The 22,549-nt window shown below is 30.1% G+C and overlaps 1 protein-coding gene and 1 pseudogene across 1 annotated transcript in view; one reads left to right on the top strand and one right to left on the bottom strand.

The window, feature by feature from the left end:
• Positions 1-22,549, top strand: part of LOC111621148 — a 31,083-nt pseudogene that overhangs the window by 4,375 nt on the left and 4,159 nt on the right.
• Positions 21,618-22,549, bottom strand: part of LOC111621146 — a 19,074-nt gene continuing 18,142 nt past the window's right edge. The window contains exon 2 of the mRNA XM_023363211.1: positions 21,618-22,523. Within this exon, the coding sequence (XP_023218979.1) occupies positions 21,648-22,523 (876 nt within the window). The 3' untranslated portion in view covers positions 21,618-21,647. The remainder of the gene's footprint in view (positions 22,524-22,549) is intronic.

The raw sequence follows: 22,549 nt of genomic DNA, 5'->3' as shown, positions 1-22,549 counted from the left end.
GAATTCAATACAATGAACTGCTTTACTTCATATTTTATGCAATGCACCCCAACCATTCAAAAGAACAAAATATTCTAATCACAAATGCAACAAGATTGAATGGCTTGTAGGTTTTAAGTCTTTTTCTTTCATTTAAACTGTGTATTTATTAAGTTGGTACTACTTATTTTAACATTGTTTTATAATTTAATAAATTATTTCTGTTATGGATCTTCCTTCAGGAATTTTATTAATTAGGAATTATTCTGTAGATATTTTAGTTTATTTTACTTGTTTTCTAATTGCTTGTTGTTTCAACTAACTATTTAACTAAAAGAAATGTCTGATAACTCATACTTTTTTTTCTCATTTCATATTAGTTCCTTTTATGTTTGTGAATAACTTAATTGCTAATTCTGTTTTATATATTTTTTTTTCATTTGATTTAACTTTATTGGTTCATCGGTAAATAGATATTTTGTAAAACTTTAATATTACACTAGCAGACCCCACCACACGTTGTTGTGGCTCAAAATGTATCTATTATAAGTGTATCACACTTCCCCGTGGGGGGGATTTTTCTCTTGACGTACCCTATTAAAATGCAATCAAAAACGCAAAAAACCACATCTGAAATAGTATAATAGAAGCCAAGTTCTTCATGGTAAACCTTAATCCTGTCTCTCTCCCCCACGGGGGGAATATCGAAAAATCCCTTTGTAGTGTATAATCTGTTGACGTATCCTATTAAAACGCAATCAAAAATGCAAAAAACCGCATCTAAAATTGTATAAATAGAAGCAGAGTTCTTTACGGTAAGCCTTAATCCTGTCCATCTCCCGGGGGGATTTCGACGTGTGTATTATATAAAAACATGTGCGTATTCGAATGCAGCGTTGTGTCAAAATTTCAAAGGAATTGGTAAGAACAAATGAACATTATATTTTTATTTATATAGATAGATAGATGATGATCTGCTTTAGTTCATTTTCACAGAAAAGCAAACTTAGTGTGTCATACTCATAGCGCCATCTGTTGGACATAAAAGCCTTAACCTAGATTATATATTTTAATTTATATGAATGTTTAACGGAATAATATACATTGTTGCCCGAAGACAAGGGAATACCAATTGGTATTCATTACTTTACGTCGCTTCTTCTTGTGTTTATTCTATGGGGTGTTTGTTGTCCGAACATAAAAATCTATTGTGAAAGTGTTCGTTATCCGATTTGTTTGTTATCCGATCTGTTCATTAACCGATCACCCACTGTATTATATAATGTTGGAGAACATGAATAAGATTATTGTGTTATGCTAGAACAAGATACAAATTTTGATCATGAGAAGCAATGGGAAAGTTTGTCCTTATTTATGAGATTTCATGTTACAAGATGTTTTCAAGAAGATATGCTCATAAATTGGTGTTACACTGTATTTTTGTACTTAAGCTAGATAGCTCATATAATAGCATTAATTGCCATATTCACTACCTTGAGTTAAATTTTGAGGAAGATTTAATTTAATTGCTATTTTCTTTAATTGGACATCTTCAAAATAAATACAGTACACTAATAAAACCAAAAATCCAACAGTTTTAAACACTAATCCTTATTATCTAAACCAAAACAAACATTTTCAGTTGTTTTAAAACAATCATCTTTGGGTTTTCTACAAAAATTTGAATGTAACACAGCATTCAATTGCACATGTTATATTCAAATTTTTGTAAAAACCTGAAGAAGATAGTTGTTCTGGTCCCAAAAAAAAAAATGTTTGTTTTTGTTTAAATAGTTAAGGTTAGTATTCAAAACTGCTGGAGTTTTGGTTTTTTGAGTGTATTTATTTTGAAGATTTACTTTATAAATTGAGTTTCAGTTGGTATCATCATGTGTGTTAATTCCAAATTTAGCTCTTAAATCTGAATTGTAATTTAACTTATGATTTATAATATAAAAATGTTAACTTATAATAATAGAAATTTCTTGCATATAGATCAGTACTTTCACTGTTTGAATTTGTGTTGAATAAGATGGACTTATTTTGTTTTATAATTTCAAATTTTTACAAGACAGTCATTTTTAGTATCAATAGTTAGTTTCTATGTTGTTGTAGAATATTTAAAATATATTTCTGAATATGTTGCTTTTATTTTTAATCACTTCTGCTTTTTCTTCTTTACTTTTTCAAGTAAATCATAAAAAAAACTACTCTATTTGAGTCAAAATAGTTAAGACATACAATGACTTTTAGTACTTTTGAACTTGGACTAATTAAGACCATCTTCATTCAATATAATTAAAATTTAAGTGTAAAACAGAAAATGCTGGAATGCCTTCAACTCAAAACAAACAATAGTTTTATCATCTGCTTTCAGTTGAGTACAGTATATTCTATACTGTTCTGTTTAAATATGTTGAATTTTTTACATGTTTCAGATTTTGCTTATATTCTCTTGAGATGGATCTAAAAGTCCAAAAGCAGTAAGGAAATTGTTTTATTGCTTAACAAATTTGATTTCAATAAAGTAAATACAGTATGTGTGTTTTCTTGTCTGTATTTTAAAACTTTATATTTTTATACAAACAAATCTACATTTGACCTGATTCATTTAATCCTGACTAATTTGAATTATTGGATAATTTGAATCTGCTGTAATCTCTCTTAAAATTTATATTTAAATTAATATTAAAAATAATCTGAAGTATTTTAGTATAAATTTTGATCATTTCAAAATAGTACAGTGGGTGATCGGTTAATGAACAGATCGCATAACGAACAAATCGGATAATGAACACTTTTGCGAAAGATTTTTATGTTCGGACAACGAACACATGATCGGATAACGAACACCCCACAGAACAAACACAAGAAGAAGCGACGTAAATTAATGAATACCGATTGGTCTTCCCTTGTCTTCGGGCAANGTTCTGGTCCCAAAAAAAAAAAATGTTTGTTTTTGTTTAAATAGTTAAGGTTAGTATTCAAAACTGCTGGAGTTTTGGTTTTTTGAGTGTATTTATTTTGAAGATTTACTTTATAAATTGAGTTTCAGTTGGTATCATCATGTGTTAATTCCAAATTTAGCTCTTAAATCTGAATTGTAATTTAACTTATGATTTATAATATAAAAATGTTAACTTATAATAATAGAAATTTCTTGCATATAGATCAGTACTTTCACTGTTTGAATTTGTGTTGAATAAGATGGACTTATTTTGTTTTATAATTTCAAATTTTTACAAGACAGTCATTTTTAGTATCAATAGTTAGTTTCTATGTTGTTGTAGAATATTTAAAATATATTTCTGAATATGTTGCTTTTATTTTTAATCACTTCTGCTTTTTCTTCTTTACTTTTTCAAGTAAATCATAAAAAAAACTACTCTATTTGAGTCAAAATAGTTAAGACATACAATGACTTTTAGTACTTTTGAACTTGGACTAATTAAGACCATCTTCATTCAATATAATTAAAATTTAAGTGTAAAACAGAAAATGCTGGAATGCCTTCAACTCAAAACAAACAATAGTTTTATCATCTGCTTTCAGTTGAGTACAGTATATTCTATACTGTTCTGTTTAAATATGTTGAATTTTTTACATGTTTCAGATTTTGCTTATATTCTCTTGAGATGGATCTAAAAGTCCAAAAGCAGTAAGGAAATTGTTTTATTGCTTAACAAATTTGATTTCAATAAAGTAAATACAGTATGTGTGTTTTCTTGTCTGTATTTTAAAACTTTATATTTTTATACAAACAAATCTACATTTGACCTGATTCATTTAATCCTGACTAATTTGAATTATTGGATAATTTGAATCTGCTGTAATCTCTCTTAAAATTTATATTTAAATTAATATTAAAAATAATCTGAAGTATTTTAGTATAAATTTTGATCATTTCAAAATAGTACAGTGGGTGATCGGTGCAATTGAAATGCAATTGAAATTGAATCGGTGCAACATGAAATTGAATCGGTGCAATTGAATGCTGTGTTACATTCAAATTTTTGTAGAAAACCCAAAGATGATTGTTTTAAAACAACTGAAAATGTTTGTTTTTGTTTAGATAATAAGGATTAGTGTTTAAAACTGTTGGATTTTTGGTTTTATTAGTGTACTGTATTTATTTTGAAGATGTCCAATTAAAGAAAATAGCAATTAAATTAAATCTTCCTCAAAATTTAACTCAAGGTAGTGAATATGGCAATTAATGCTATTATATGAGCTATCTAGCTTAAGTACAAAAATACAGTGTAACACCAATTTATGAGCATATCTTCTTGAAAACATCTTGTAACATGAAATCTCATAAATAAGGACAAACTTTCCCATTGCTTCTCATGATCAAAATTTGTATCTTGTTCTAGCATAACACAATAATCTTATTCATGTTCTCCAACATTATATAATACAGTGGGTGATCGGTTAATGAACAGATCGGATAACAAACAAATCGGATAACGAACACTTTCACAATAGATTTTTATGTTCGGACAACAAACACCCAATAGAATAAATACAAGAAGAAGCGACGTAAAGTAATGAATACCAATTGGTATTCCCTTGTCTTCGGGCAACAATGTATATTATTCCGTTAAACATTCATATAAATTAAAATATATAATCTAGGTTAAGGCTTTTANCTATTAATTACTTACGAAAAATCCTGAAGAAGAGAGAAAAGCAATCGACATTAGACAGATTCTTTAACCCTTTCAAACAGAAAAAAAACACGACTAATAAAAACGCAAGACTATGTATGTATGTATTTTTATTATCATCAATACATATAAATAAAGGTAGTAAGAAAGTATATATTTTTTTATTTTGGGGGGTCTCCAGAACCAATTAATCAAATTCCCATAGAAACCTATGGTAAATCGATAATCGGTTAACGAACAATTCGGATAGCGAACAAAGTTTTGGAACGGATTATGTTTGTTAACCGATCACCCACTGTATATTATATTTTGAAAATGGAAATCAAAAAGAGAAAGCCAATCAATTGATTTCTGGAATGTTTGCATTTTTTTAGATTTCTCTAAATGCATGTATTTTGTAAATTATTGAGGTGTGAATAAAATTATCACATCTTTTGTAGTTTGAGATGTGTCTAGATAGTTCTGAGAGATACAATCTTGAAATTGCAATATTTGATTACCACACATACTTTAAAAAGAGGGCAGCATGATGTTTTGTTGTAAAGATATTTTGTAGAAAGATATGTTACTTGATCAGTAAGTGCCATCAGTAAGTACCATCAAACAACATAAATTTGCTTGAAGTTAAAATGGTTAAAAGTTGTATCTGGTTACACTGTTTTACCATTAGAAAAAAACAATTTGTATAAAATTGTTTTTCATTGTGCCAATGTGTGTTCAGTCGAATAAAATCCTTTTCTCTGTTTTTCGTTTAAAATGCTAAATTTCATTTTTAATTCCTACTTTGAAATCATATGTTTAGTTTATTCATTTAGCATCATTAACTTCAGGCAATGCTATGTTAATGATGTATTTTAATGATTAGAGAGCATCTAAAATAGGTCCTCAGATTTGATTCAAGATTTTACTACTACAGTATTAAATTGGGTTGATGAATGTAAAAAGTAAATTAATTCATTTGAAAATTAGACATCTAATGTCTAATTTTCAATTTGAAACAGTGTTAGTGAATACAGCTATAAAATAGATATAAAGAATTAAAGTTCTCAAAATTATGCTAGCACTTAATTCATTATAGTTAGTGCATCTCATAAAACATTGTTCTAATATAGCCATTTTTCTGTTGGTATAAGTGTTTGATGACAATGTTTTACAGGTAACCCCTGTATAACACAGCACTTCTATAGCACGGATTCACTCTAACACGGTTTGAGAATTGGGAACATCCCCCGTATAACACAGTGCTTTTATAGCATGGGTTCACTCTAACACGGTCTGGAAATTGGGTAAAACCCTCGTACAACATAAAATGTAATAAAGGGTGCATTCTTTTGTAACTCCATGCGAGCATTCTAATTGTTTTCGTGGCTACTTTGAATGCTATTTCAACAATAATCCATTTAATGGTTAAATTTTACAACTGGGACCCTTCTTTTGCCTCTAAAAGCTCATTTTAGAATTATAGATTCCTCCACACAATACTATCAATAGTGCAGGTGCCGCCATTTTTCTTTCACCGTCATTCCTAAATGGCTACAAACAGCAGCTCACTCCCATTGCAGAGCAACCGCTATTAACAAAAGCACCCACAAACTGTTACCAGTTGATGATGCTCATTCTGAGATCATCATATAAAATGAATAATCCTCTGATAAAGTATTTACTTAAATAATAAATAAGTATTTTGCCTATGAAAAAAATGAATAATAAATTCAATTTAAATAAGGATTTAACAGCATGTTTTTTAATTTTTGGAACCTAACCTTCCTTTTCACACTAGTTCTTTGTTTCGTATAACACGGATTCGCATAAAACAGCAATTTTTTGGAACGTAACTCCCGTGTTATACGGAGGTTACCTGTACATGCACATTCATGTGTGTATATGTAAAGTAGAACCCCAATTATCTGAGGTAACATGGACCAATGCTACATTGATAACTGAAAACTGAATAAAATGGATAACCATGGCCATTATAAATTAAAAATTATTGATACAAATACAAGAATATGAAAGATATATATATGATATCATTTTTGACCCACTTTAGACCTTAGTGAATTTAATTCTATATAAGAATGACAATTTTTATTATGTAGCTAATATATATAATAGATTTAAGAATAAAAATGTGTATTATTGTAGTTAAATTTTAGTATGAATTGTTTGTTTCACATTAAAGCTAAATGATAAAAAATAACAGAAACAAATCATTTTATAACACACATCATTTTGCACTTTCTTTAAAATTTTTTTAGAATATTTTTTATAGTGATTCTTTTATATATAGACACACACACACAAACACAGACAACATACAAGGTTCTGCAGTGACCTCAGCATTGGTCACTTTGCTAGGTACAGTTGAGGTTAAAAATACTATAGTATTTACATGCTCAGTGCATTCACAACAAAACTTTTATGAATTATAAGAAAAATAGTGTATTTATTCACTTACACGTTTGCCCTGGACAATACAAAACATCAATTAATTGATCTCAGATAATGGGATAAAATTATTATTATAGTATTTTAATTAAGTTTACCAATAATAATTAATGAAAATAAGATTGCCATTAGAATTTGGAATTTTATATTGTATAAAGAATCAGATAGATTTCTGAATAGTCAAAGCTAGTTAGTATGAAACAAATTATAAATTATATAGTTTATAATATAATGAATTTTTCTTAAATGGGTATAGTTATTTTATAATATTTTTTATTTTAGCATTGGTTAGATTATGAAAAGTTAATGTGTCGTCAGACTGGATTATCATCATCAAATCCAACAATGTATTTTTTAGTCAAATTTTTTACTCCCGATCCTGCTCAATTAGAAGAAGAATATACAAGGTATTTATGTGTTTTAAATATATGTTGTATGTTGTATTTCTTGAATTAGATATGCTTCCAAAAATTATAATGCCCATGATTTAGAATGCTAAAGTAAATTAGAAATTATACTAAAGTGAAAAATAATATTTCTGTTGTGAAGTATTATAAAATGGATTGTGGACTGAAAACAAGTGAGAAAATGAAAGAAAAATAAGTGGATTTGAATAAGTTAAGTTAGAAGTTGTTCACACCACTACATTGGCTGAAAAATGTTGAAAATTTTTAATACAGGTATACCTCGACTTACGTCGTTTCGAGTTACGTCGTTCCCGATTATACGTCGTTTGTCAAAAAAGTATATGGAAAAATAAAAATCAAGTTTAAGTCATTTTATTTGACTTTACGTCTGTCCGCCACAAATATTTAAGTCGTAATATCACTAGAAAAACGTTTAAAGCACATAAAATCATATTAAAATATATACATTTACAAGTATGTACTGTATTTAAAGTACATGCATTCGTAAATTTAGATTACTTTTTTCTGTACTATATTAAAAACTAAAATTTATTTGTTTGTAAGCTTAAAATAGATCCTTATTAATCGTATATTATTAGAAATGCATTAATAAATAAAATAAGAACTGGGAATGGTAATTTATGGTTTAGCCTAGTGACAAGTAGATTCGGAGACAAGTAAATTCGACTTACGTCGTCTCTCCTGGAACCAATTACCGACGTAAGGCGNCTCCCAGCGGTTCCAAATTATTTAAATTAATTAAAATTATTTATAATTATTAATATTAATAAGAGATGGCGCCTAACGCTTACCTCTAGTACCAAATTGATTACGTAATTTATCTAATAAGTAGCATAAAACTAGCCCGATAGATTTTTGGCAGTCTGTTGGTTGTAGCTGTAATGTATTACATTATATATATATATAGTATTGTAAAATAATAGAATTATAGTATTAATTACAACATATTCAAATGTTATAGGCCTACTTTTATTATTATATTTGTTCCATAGAATTCTTGAAATTAATAATTTATGCATTCATATATTCTAATTGCATAATCTTAACGTGACTTTCAGACAACTGTAAATATTAATTTAATAATATTTTGCTAGATGTAAAGCATTTTGAAGATTTACTCATTTTATAATAAATATGTTTATTGAGATGGAGTGTTATCAAAGTCTCTTCTATGTAGCTTATAGAATTGCATTTGATCTGAAAATTTGATCAATCAATTTTGATTAAACTTTGTCATTTTTCATTATTTGCAATAAGAAATCCGAAAATGTTAAAAGGGTCCATTTAAATGTAAAAAATAGGGGTTCATGACCAGTGACATGTTATCCTATGGGCAAAAAAGCAATTTCCTGGGATCTCCACTAAAAGAGGACCCAAAACCAATCCTTTATAAGAAAATATTCTTTCCCAAAAATTCTTCTAAAGAAAAATGCCTGAAGTCAACACTGTACATGGGGTTCTCAATTCAAATTTGTCTGTGCCCCATGAAGCTTTAATGTTCATGACTTTGTTTTTGACATACAGTGGGGTCAAAGTGACAAAATCTGTGCTACCTGATATGATTGAGCATGCCTTATGAAATTTAAGGGTCAAAAATAAAAACAGCAATGTCGTGTATGCCTAATGAAAAATAGGCATAAAAAATAAACAAAACATAAGAACAAAACAATAATGGTGATTGGTTTGTTCTTGTTTTGTCTCTCTGTGGCCAGCAGTAGGAGGATAGCTTCTTGTAGTGTCAAATACAAAGATATTGTTTATTTCTTTCCACTTCCATCCCAATTGTTTTGCAATATGACAAAGTTGCACAATGTCTTAGTAATAATTTTATAATTATATTTATATAAGTTATTCAAAAAATGTATTATCAAAGGGAAACTGAAAGTTAAAATAAACTTGAAAAGTTTATGCAAATAAAAATGTTTATTTATATTATGTACATTTTATTTAGTTTCTTGTATTTTAGTAAAATTAATATAAATACTTATTTTTCTACCTTTACTACCTCACAATATGTGTAACCTGTTAACTAACATATTTGTGATTCTTTTGAATACAGTTAAAAAATGAATGAAATAATTATCAGAATAAATTAAGTGATAAAAACACATTAACAATGCTGGAACAGAGATTAATGTAAAAATCAAAAGCCTTCATACTTTTCTAGCAGGAATTTATTAAACTGACAAATGTTTTTGACTCATTTCATAAGCCTGCATCAGGTCTGTATTTCTTAAATTTGTAACATTCTAAATTGGAATGTTTAATTCATTTCATGACATTATTTATAAATTTAACATAGAATGTTTAAGCTTCATATGCACTCTTGCAACAACTGAGAATCATATATAAAAGAATATGTAAAATATAAATGCTTCATAATAAACTATCTAATGAGGTTACCTTGCACATACAATGACAACCTGCTCTCCTGGGGTTATTGTAAAACAACTGCTATTCAGCAGACAGGGATTTGCAGTCTTTGTGATTTATGTATCCTTCTTTTAAAGAGGTTTTATATATTTTCAGTGTTTCTAATTTTCTAATGTTTTTTACTGTTGTTCATTGAAGACATGCCTTAACAACTTTGCTTTGTTTAGATTTGCAGACATGCCAGACTGTAGCTTACTGGGTCAATTTAGTTCTTGGCTTATTGTTATCTGTGTTACACCTATGCTCCTTAAGCCTGCAGGTTAAATATATATTTGTAGATCAATGTAAACCAGTTGTCATTAGTGACAAGGATGTAGTATATCCTGGTGTTCTTTTACTGTTTGCTTCAACTTTTCCATTGCGTATCACTTGTAGACATTGGTGTTTCTGTGATAGCATAAGTGGGCATTTAAATATCCAGATATATCTAGTTTGTAGATTAAAAAACATTGGATCAAAATCAACAATTGTAGGCCTAGGTGTCGAAAGATGGGTTATTTGTTTCTGTCATCCTGGTGGGTATGCTTCCTAATATTGTATTCAAATTTTTGCACCAGGTTTTGTAAGTTGTCTGTTGTATCTGTGTGTGTCAGCAATTTATTCAATATGTTTGGGTTCTTTTGTGGTATTCACCCTATCCATACAGTGTGTGTAGGCCCTTCTGACTAATGTTCTGAAGGCAGCTATGTTGTGGACATATTGGTTGTTAGATTGTGTAGGGATAAAAATGGGTGATAGTCTGATTTATAGTATACCTCTGTATTAATACACACATTCTGGAAACTTATATTTAAGTCTAGGAAGTGTGCAGCAGTATTTCTGAACAGGTTTAAGTTTAATGTTAGGCCATAAGGCTTGTTATTAAATGTTTCTAAAAATTTCTCAATGTTTGGTTTAGACCTCCATGTAATAAAAATATCATCTACATATCTGGGGTATAGAATAATTTTCAGTAGGAAATCTTGAATGATTGTTTCTAGTCTTTGTGCTTTCACCCAATTCACATAAGCCTCCTGAAAGGGCACACAACCTGTAGGAACACTCCATTTCTGCATTCCTGAAGATAAGTGTTGTTGTTATACCAAACAATTGCTGAATTTTATCAGGCTATAATAAGTCTACTATTTAATAATTAAATATCAAATAATTTGGCCTGGGTTAGGCATTAAGTGCCATTTCTTTAATATTTAATATTTAAATATTAAATATTAGCCTTATTATAACCCAGTGTATTCTGGCAATTTCATTTGGCATTAATCTAAAAATTGGGTTAATAGATGTTTATATTTTCTCTGTTGTTATAGTTGAAGAAAGATGTATCGCATAATAAATGGGTTAATTTTAATGTATTTGCGGTTTAACTGAGTTGACTCAATATTTTTGAATAAAAAAAATCACATAGAGTGCAGAAGCAATGTTTCAAATGTATAGAAGGATACAGAGAAACAAAATCTAGCACTGTGACTTGCTCATCATCCACTGATGTGATCTCCTTTAAACTGGCTACCAATTTCTGTGGGTTCTGTACAATGTATTCATATTCCTTTAGTTGTCTTGCTAATATTTTATGTACCTGTTCTTTAGTATTAAAGTAGATGACCTGGTTGTAGCCACAATGAGACTGAGCTTCATGTTGGGTTGTAAGTTTTGGAAAATGCAAAAGAGCCTTGGGCTGTCTGGTGATCTCATAGCTTTATCCAAGCTTGGCAAAATTCATGTGTGCTAATCTAAAGACTGTTTTGCAGGTTATACAAATTTTCACTCACCAATTCACATTTAATTGACATGATATATTCACCAAGTAGAGCAAGTAAGAAACTCTTTTCATCAGAACCAGAGTTCTACTCTTGTCTGCCTTCAATAAGATTTGGTTGTCATAGAGTCGTCTTCACTCACCTTTATCCAAAATGTTCTATCTTGTGTGTCAACACCTTTATTCTGTAGTTTGAATACCATCTTTCATCTGAAGTATTTTTTTGCATATTGTTTAAGCCAGTTAACAAGCTAATATCCTCTCTAGGTTTCGTACTATCCAGTCTGGGTGTCTAGAGGAGACCCTTGGAGCAAACATGGGGCCATATATAAGTATTTTCTTCAAGATATCCAGTGGGAAAATTCATTCAGAGCTGCTATTAGACATGAATAGGTGTCTCATTGAGTTGGTAAAGAATTTATTCAGTTCAATAAATCTGTTTGTTAAAAATTAAAATGAATTGCATAATCAACAACAAAAATGTATTCGTTTCATGGAGCTGCTCTTGATATGTTGGGATGATGGTGTTTTCAAACTAACCGAATTCCTTGACATGTAAATCTCTATATCCCTGACCAGGACAAATAGTATAGTTACAAACTAAATGGGATCTTGAACTATTTGAGTTCAAATTAATGGAGATTTCTTGTATTTCAAAATTTTTTCTAAATCTAAACAACGCCACAAATCTGATTTTTGATTAAAGCCATATTATCTGGCATTAATCAAAAATTATTATTAACAAAATTATATAATGATAACTATCTAAAATTTAATAATGTTATTTTATTTGATGTAAATCAATTATTGTAATTTTAACCACATTTTTTTTGTATTGTATATTATTATTTGATTAAATCTACTGTAGGCTGGAATTTCTATAAATAAAAAAAACACCTTTTCAAATGTTTCCAGCATTTCTTTATACTTCTAACAAATATTTTTGGCTTGTTTTGTTTGATGTTAAGAGGGATAACTGAAAAATGCATTGGTTGTGATGTCTCTTGGACCTGAAAAAAATAAATAAATAAAAATGAATTATCTGTTACATTAATTTTGATAAAAATTTATGGAATTTCTTTAGCTTCTAAATTCTAAATATTTTGACACAATCAAAAATAAATATTGAGTATAATTTTTTTACAAAAAGCTAATGTAATAATATTATTTTTTACAAAAAGCTAATATAATTTCATTAGTTGCAAAGAATATGCTTAAAACTTTTACACTACTACCACTTAAAAACTTACATCAAATCCTGTCTTTGCACGTGTATGGCAATCCCCTGTTGTTTTAGCAGCTGCGGGATTGGTTTGCCTGATGATGCTCGTTCAACATGGGTGAAAATGTTAGCACTTATTTCTTTTACTCTGCTGGATATTAGTGGTTTTTTAGTGGTTTTAATTTTTACATTTCATAACATATATCTTTAATATTTATAAAAATGAAAACAAATATAATTTTAAAAGATTTAGTGATTTAGATTCTGATTCTAAGGATAGAAAAATGTTAATTATTGAACTGATGTTGAATAATAATTATTGAATGTTATGAACTAACTGTAAGAGAAAGAAAGCAAATGAAACTTACTTTAAAAATATTGTTGAGAAATTTTACATTGAGAAAATGTTTTAGGCATCCAATCTAGGTCAAAAAAATAATAATAAAAATCCCAAAGACACAATTATATGTAAGAAAGGGTTAAAATTTGACAAGCTTATTAAAATTATGTTCCAGTTAAATAGATTGGTATGGCACTTCTAATGTTAACACATATATTAACTGTTTAGTGATCAGAAAGCAGTGTATTAAGAATTTTATATCTTAATATGATAGTTTATAATTTATACATGTATGCATATTGTATTGTGTTTTAGTTATGTTTTTAGAAATTAATTGGATGTTTTGGATTGGTGTAGCACATTGCAATTTTTTTCATTTAAAATAATAAGAAATAGACTCCTGGTTAATGTTTTTGTGCAAAACATTTGAATTTGTGAAAATTGCTAGGGTGGGAGATGTCTGTAGTTTATCTGTTACTGCTAAAGCTCAAAAGCTGTTAATGTGTACATTACCTAGCTAATCTGCAGATTGCGGTTTAACTGAGTTGACTCAATATTTTTGAATAAAAAAAATCACATAGAGTGCAGAAGCAATGTTTCAAATGTATAGAAGGATACAGAGAAACAAAATCTAGCACTGTGACTTGCTCATCATCCACTGATGTGATCTCCTTTAAACTGGCTACCAATTTCTGTGGGTTCTGTACAATGTATTCATATTCCTTTAGTTGTCTTGCTAATATTTTATGTACCTGTTCTTTAGTATTAAAGTAGATGACCTGGTTGTAGCCACAATGAGACTGAGCTTCATGTTGGGTTGTAAGTTTTGNATTTTTCAAGGTCTTCTTCAGTATTTATCGAATGTAATACACTTTGTGGTATAATAGAAGAAGACAATCCCACTTTTGCGGGACAACCAAACATGGCTTCGTATGGACTTCTTTTAATTGCAGAATGATAGGCACGATTCTTTGTGAATTGTACAAATTGTGATAGCCAAACTAACAAGAGGAGTGAGAGCATACGCTCTCACTCCTCTTGTTAGTTTGGCTATCAGTCATCCAAGTAGTTAGCATGCTTTCAATGTCTTGATTCGCTCGTTCTACACTTCCTTGACTTTGGCTGTGTCTAGGTTTGCCATTAACCATTTTTGATTTCTGGCCACAACTGTGTTACACATTCTAAGATTTTATTACAAAATTTATGTCCGTTATCAGAAAGCAAAATACTTGGAGCATCAAAAACAAGAAAAATATCAAGTGTTATAGGCTACTTCATCTGCCCGTTTTGATGTGAGTGGCTTTAATACAACAAATTTTGTTAAGTGATCTTGGTATACGAGAAGAAACTTAAACTTTCCATCTGGTTGAGATTGGTAATCGATGATATCCACCTGGCATCTGCTGTAGAAATGTGATGAAATAATCGGTTTTACAACAAGCCCTTTTTCGCACTTTTTTGTGTTTGTTGACAAGGTTCGCATAAATCCAAAAGCATTTTTATTTGGGCTTGGGTTATGTTTTTATAAAAATGTTTTTAATTGCTTGATCATTCTTTCTCTTCCACCATGATTAATTCACAAATCAGTTGAATATAATATGTCAAACAATTCTTCGGCATGGACAAACTTTTTCACACTTTTTCATGCATATGACAACAGCTCAATGAGTTTTTTTACAGCGTTGTACAGTCAACACATCATACCTTTGAATTATTCGATAATCTTGAAACGATTCTTTCTTCTTGGAAACTTTTATTCGCTTTACATTTTCGATTATGGAATCATACTTTTGTTTTGTTATTAAAACACTATTATATTTTAATTTTCACTAAAGAGGTTTGCGAAGAATTTTTTTCTCATTTTACTCACCAATTCTGTGCTTGCTTGCACACTAGGAGTTAAATTTATCTACTTTAAAAAAAATCCCGTCACAAATTCACGCGCTAACAAGCAGAAACGAATTTGAAAACAATTAGCTATGCTACGCACTGGCAGCCGACGCAAATTATGAGAAATAAAAACAACTGGCGACATCAAGACACTGGCAGAACCAAATTAAAAGTGGAGGGAGAGAGGAAAGGAGTAGGGAAAGGAAATGAGAGAAAGAAACTTTTGAACTTTAACGATACGGAAGCTGTTAAAGTTCAGATTACCTAGGTAAAATGCAGAAAACTCTTGATTCCGCACGTTCACGGATCACCTTAGTTAATCTAGAGATTAGCTAGGTAATGTACACATTAACGGCTTTCAAGCTTTAGCGGTAACATATCATCTTAATAAAAATTTTAAATATAATTTAACAAAACAACAATAAACTTATTGCTCATTTAACTGCTTAACTAGAATTTATATTATTTATTTAATCATATCTTGAATTTCTTTAGCACTTTCAAGTTTTTTACTCCATCTTTAGGAATAAAACTAAAACTGTAAATACGACAAAAAGTAAAAAAAAGCACCAAAACACAAGAGCATAATGCAAGAGATGTGTTGTTTTTCAAAGTATGATGCATCACTGTATTTGTAAAGGAAATGTGAATATTATAGATAACCTTTCAATTTATTGTTTACAGCTTTACGATTTTGTTTTACTTGTTTATTGTAAATATGTTTAAGGATCTTGGTAACAGATCAGAAAAAGTCATGGAAGGCTGCAAGTTGCACATACCCCCCTTAACAGTTAAATTAATTTAAATTTTCTAATTACTTTATAATAATTAACGAAACTACAACTCGCTTTATCACGTGACGTTAACGATGTCGATGGTCACATCCAATTGACTACCAATAGTTACGTGTTTGGAATAAATGGAAAGGATAATAAATTCGAGAAAGTAATTTAGATTAAAAAGTTTGTAAATTGTAAAGTTTAAAGATATTCGTCGAGTAAATTGATTTTCGTATCAGTTAAATAATCCCTTGAAGATTATGAATAGGTAGATTCTATCAGTCAAATGTCAGGTGAGATTACAATAAAGGGTATCTTTTTATCCACTTTTTATAGACTTTTATAAGTAAAATATGTTTATTTTATGAANTTATCAGAAACTCTTGTGCATGAATTTCCATCATGATGATTGTTTGGTAGTCAAGTATTTGAATTCTCTCTAATTTTAGTTGTTTTTCCTCATTAAAGCAATTTTTCATTGTTAGTGAAGTTATAAAATAAGTGCTATTTCATATTGATTAAATTCTGTATTAACACATCCTATAGTTATTTAGAATTTATTAATAATTATTAATACATTTATTTTATTAATTTTTTTTAAACTACTGTAGGTATTTATTCAGTTTACAAATTAAAAAGAATTTGGCAGATGGTACACTACAATGCAATGATAATTCAGCAGCACTGATGGCATCTTACATAGTTCAAGGTTAGTAATATAATTAGATACTTAGTTATATAAATTAATTTCTTTGGTATAAATAATAATGAAATATATAATAATATAAATAATAATTTAATGAAATAAATGCAACATTATTGCTGCAGAAGAAACACAATATTATTAACTGCAAAGTGTAAATTTATCAAAACATGAAGGCAAAGTTATGAAATATATAAAAACCAGACAACTTATTGTAGGTTTATTGACTATCCCAATAAGCACCAAGTCTTTGACTATCTTCTATCTTTGAAATATATATCAAAGATACCTATACTAATACAGTAGAGCATCGATTATCCGACTCCCAATTAACCGTCACAATATTTAGTTAAACATGATGCAGTTCTTTTGTTTGTTAATCAGCTTGGATCATCAATGATGTCTAAAATTAGTGACAGTGTTTAAAATTGATGTAATTGATTGATTGGACAAGAGTTTGAGTGATAAAGTTGACTGATGTTTAAAATTAGTGACATATACTTGTTTGCACTGGCATTTGTAAAATTTGAACACAAGAAAGAACTTTCAATGTAAAGTCACTGTTTTACTTCATCACCAGCGATTTATTATCCACCCCTATCCCATGTTTAGTAATACTCACAGAGCCCATTAGCAGGACTGTAGATCTGGGGCTTCTTTTATGTACATAAGACATCATATGAATGTAAACTGAAGTATTGACTGTTGCACTGACTTCCAAACAAGATATTTTCCAGCTTTCTAGTTCAGAAGGCAATTCCCTGGAGTAAGCAACAAAATATTAATTGATGCTCTGGGCACACTCAGCCTTCATTCAGTACAGTACTTTCTCAGCAGTAAAACAATTGGAAGACAATGCAACAGACTAAACGGTGACAGCCAGCAATATTTCAGTTTTGATACCTGATGCCGATGCTGACTAGTATTGATACTTTAAGACCAATACTGATACCAATACTGGTATCAATATTTTACAACTGCTCTTGATACTGGTATCAATACTTTTGAGGTATTGGGAATCTCTAGTTTTGAGTCTTGGGGAAAACAGTTAAAAACTTGAAATTTCTATAAAATTAAATTTGCTGGAAACACTTCCAGGTTAGAAATGGAGAGTATAAATCAAGAAATCACTTATGAATCTTCAGGTTAGTCCAGCAATGAATGTACAGTACATGGTGAGCACAAAAACACTCTTTGATTTCAAGTAGTTATAAAATCAAAACTTGTTGGAATATGTTTGTAAATATGGTGACTGCAGATACATTAACTCAAGAAATTTCTTCTGTGCAAATTTCTCAATGAGCACCTGCCAAACAGATGGGTTGATTGTGCTGGACTAAATGACCAGGTGTTCTGCAAGTGGACCCTGCGATCACTGGACCTAACTGTTTGTGAATTTTTCCCATTGGGAATACATGAAGCACACTGATATAGTTTTGGTTACATTATGTCAAATTTGACTGCATAACATCATTATGTCAATCTGCATGTGGTGATTTACTTTTGTCATTCATTGACTGTACAAATAAATAAATATATATATATTTATTTATTTATATCAATATATACACACACCTTACATTGAAATAATGTGTGTTGTTAATGTTTTTTAATCTGTTTTTCTAGCTGAATGTGGAGATTATGCTCCTGAAGATTATCCAGATCATACATATCTCTCTTGTTATAAGTTTGTACCACATCAAGATTCTGAATTACAGAAGAAAATTATGGAAAATCACAAGAAACATATGTAAGCATAATTATAAAATTTGATTTTGAAAGATTTAAAATATTTTTCATTATTTGATTAATTTAAAGCAATGTATATTATTGAATTATTCAAGTTAAAACAAACTACAAACAAAATTGGTTACACAAAGAAAGAAAGATGATGATGATAAAATTAAAATATACAGTAAAATGTTAATTTTATTATTAATTTCTGTTTGTCACATAGCATCTCATAGACACTACAGCACACATTTTTCAACATTTCTTATATTTAAAATATTATAAAAAATAAGCATCACATAAGTGTTTTTGTATAGTATCTGTTGCAGGAAAATATGTGGGCATTGATGCTTATGACTATCATTTGCATTGCTTGCAAGATTTCATTTGCAACTATGAATCTTTTTGTATTTGTGTCAATATGTTTTTAAAAGGCAGTAAGCTATACCATTACTTATATTTTACATCTGTTCTCTGTTATTCTCCTATCACTGAAAACAAAAATGCAAAATGATGACATGTTCTGAGTTTTAATGAATTATAAATGAAAGTAATGCATTTTATGCAATGATGCAACATGACAAAAATGAAAAAACCTAATGAAGCATTATGACAATTGCATTTATTTGATAAAATTATTAACTTTTTAAATTGTCAACTGCATAAATTACTAGCTTTATATGAGAAATTTGGTAAGCAATCATATGATGGTCCACACATTATTTCTTTTATTACTTCATTTCTCATAGGAAATATTCCTGGTTAAAACTCAGCAAAAATTTTGATACTTTAATATTTCAAATGTCATTAATTTTTGAATTAAGATAATTGAGTTTTGATAATCAATTGTGTAACTAAACTGCATTAAAAAAATGAACATAAAATTAAAATAATTAGTTCTAAAAAAAAATGGTTGTTATATTTTAAACGAGCATTCTTCCAAATAAAATAAAACAAAAATGTTATCATTTGAAATGTAAATTGGATGGAAGCTTTTGTTTACAGTTTAACATTTGAAGTAGAGATGTGTTGGCTCTACTGTTAATTTCTGTATAAAGAAATGAAGTTTTCCTATCCAGGCTTTGAAAAACAACATATCTCTGTCTAATTTCAAACAAACCCATGAAACCTGACATAATTTAAAAGTGAAATTTGTTACGCTTATTTTTTACTTTTTTGGCATAAATTACAAAAAAATAAATGTAAACTATCCATTTTTATCTATTAAAAAGTATTTTATATTGTTAAAAAGAAGAAAAAATACAGAAAAAAAAGATATAATCATAGTTTCTGATTCACTGCTGATAATTTACTATTTGGATTAAGCAGGAATATTATTTTTGGCTTCTGAGAGATGTCATGCAAGCTAAAGAAGTTGATCTTATGCAAGATTAGTGTTTAACATAAAGATCTGTTAATTATATAGATAAAATTGTGAACCGCCAGGGAGGGTGTAGATCTCCCGATCCGGCAACAGGTTGTTAAACCCTTTCACTGTCAGGATGGATGGAAGGATTTTTTTTCCCGCTGTAATGGGCTTTAATGTGGCGGAGGGAGGAGTGCATCGGTAAGGTGACCGACGATATACGAGTAAAAGAGGACACCAATTTAACAGGATAACAATGATTTATTAGCTACATAGATACAATAATAACTAATTTCAAAGGGAAAAATCTGAGTCCCTGAAACGCGAAGGACCGAGAGAGAGTTCACAAAAATTTGTTCCATACCTCTTTATGTCTTTAAATATTCTTAAGGAGAAAGGTTTTGATATCCAACGGGTTGGTAGGATAAGGATAATAATTTTTCTTCAGGACAGAATATCGATAGGACACAGTATATTAATTGGACACAATATTCGTAGGACACAGTCTTAAAAGTGACGGCGGATGAACGACTCCCCGCGAGAAGGGGAAGGAAGGGGTTTTTATAAGTTCGGCGTGGGAGAATGGTCATGTGACCAATTGTTGTGAGGTAAAAGGTACGCGGATGGGTCAAAGTTGTTCCCGGGCCCATGCTAACTATCAACTTTGGAGGTGGAATGTGGGATTAGTTTCGAAATGGACAGATGTTTACTTTAAACGAAAGGGGAGATCGGAATTTTTCCATTTTTTTAAGTTAGGGTTTAGTTTAGAATTTAAAGGAAAATTTAATTGGGGGTTTAGAAAAATGCTGTATATTAATCGAAAAATTCGATAAAAATTCTGGATCTCACATTCACTCCCTGTTTTCTTTAAAATCGCACTTAGTAGTGTGATTTTAACCTTTCTGACTGTTTTGTCTGCGTAGAGGTACTGTACGTTTACATAGAGAATGGTCCAAACAACCCTTTGCTCTTTTTTTTTCTCTCTCTCTCTTGGCACTAGATAAAAAAAAAAATTCTTTTCGGTTACATTAAAATGCCACGTCTAAATAAAAATGATAAAAGAAGCCGATGTAAAATATAACACTTTGGTTATACAAATACTCTCGGCACGTGTCACTCGCAACAATATTTATTGCTCGAGGTGGGAGGACTGAAGTCTTCTAACTGGAATGGTTGATTGGTCAGTTGACGTTTCGTTGACCTGGATAGGAAAGTACTGGTCAAAGTTCGTTAGGGTTGAGATGGTCCTTTTTCTTGGAGTTCTTGGTTTCGTCGGCTGGATTTTTGTGTGTACGAGGTTGTTTTATCAACGATATAAAACTTTCCAAGATGCTACCGGAAAGTATTTAATGATTGGAAGATTCGTAGGTAAGTGGTTGTTGATATTTTGTAGTGGCGTTCAGGTTAGAACTTCCTGGACGATAGGTTGATTGGCACTTCGAAGTGTTAAAATTCTTGAGGAGTCACATGCGTTGGACGTCTTCGGCTTAGGAGGTAAAAGTAGCACTTTTCTTTGATTAAAACATTAATAAAAGTTAATGATAATGTTAAAATAGTCACTGAGTTTCTTCTAGAGGTATATGGAGGTTACATATATATTTATTTTTACTCTCTCTTGGATTTAAAATTCTAAATTTAGGATATATAGATATATAAATTTAGAGAAAATTTTTAAAATATGAGAAAGGTTCCGTTTATAAATTCGAATGCTGGAAAATATAAATTTGGAACGCTGAATAACTGGAAAAATTTAAAAATAATAATAAAATGGTGGTTGTCGAGTGTAGCGCAAAGCCTTAATAGCTTTGAACAATAAGTTTGTGTGCTATTTGGGTAGAGTCGCCTCGGGGAGCGATTTCTCGGGAAGCACTTGGTTGGGTGTCGGGTTGCTGTTGACTTTCTCTTTCACTAAGGGGAGATGTGTTCTGGCTCGGGTTCTGTGGGGTGTGGTTGAGGTGGTGGACGACGTTTTTTCTGCTGAACGTAACGTCGAATGATATAATAAAGGCAGCATCCCATAACAACAGTACCAAGGCAACTTGTAATTATCGTCATTACCGTTGAGAGGTAGGATGGAGGTGTTGATTTAGTTGTCATTTGTAACAGGTGATTGAGGTCATAGGTGACGTCTGATAAGGATCGGTCTGCTAACTTGATATCGTAGTCGGAGTTTAGATTTCTCTTTTCTTGGGTTTGTGATTCTAGGAGACGTTTTTGAAGTATTTGAAGTTCAGTTTGATTTAAAAGTTGTTCAATTTGAGGAACTACTAAGTGTTGTGCTATCTCAAGTTGTAAGGTTGATTGTCTTTGAAAGTGTGAGGTGAGAACGATTCCGGGTAGGTACCCTGTACATGCATTTGGTAAATTAATTATCCCGGTATAATTCAATTTGTGAGTTGTAGATATAAAAGGGGATTTCTGAGGTCTAGTAGGACATCTGATAGTTAAGGTGAGAGATTCAGATGTGGAATAAATCCAGGTTCCTTGTTCATCTATTCTCTTAAAGATAGGAGCATATCTTGCGACGATTTGTCGAGTACAGAGGTCTTTAACTTGGGTTTCGATTCCATTAAACAGAGCATACTCACAACTTCGTTGAGGGAATCGTTGTATGGGAACGTTTAATGAACAAATAGGAAAGTGGTCTATCTTGCACATAGTGAGTTCGAATCGTTGGAGCAACATATACGATTGTCTATCCATAGACAGAGCAATAATAGGATATTCTGGCTTAAATTGGAAAAAGGTTTTTAATGTAGGGATGTATGTTGGAAATTTGACAATTTCGTACATATCAAAATATCCACTAG

This window comes from Centruroides sculpturatus, unplaced genomic scaffold (genome assembly GCF_000671375.1).
Source record: "Centruroides sculpturatus isolate CEXI.00-Female unplaced genomic scaffold, Cexi_2.0 scaffold171, whole genome shotgun sequence".
NCBI classification, from domain to species: Eukaryota; Metazoa; Arthropoda; class Arachnida; order Scorpiones; family Buthidae; genus Centruroides; species Centruroides sculpturatus.
Note: the sequence above shows the minus strand (reverse complement) of the source record. Positions and strands in the feature narration are given on the sequence as shown.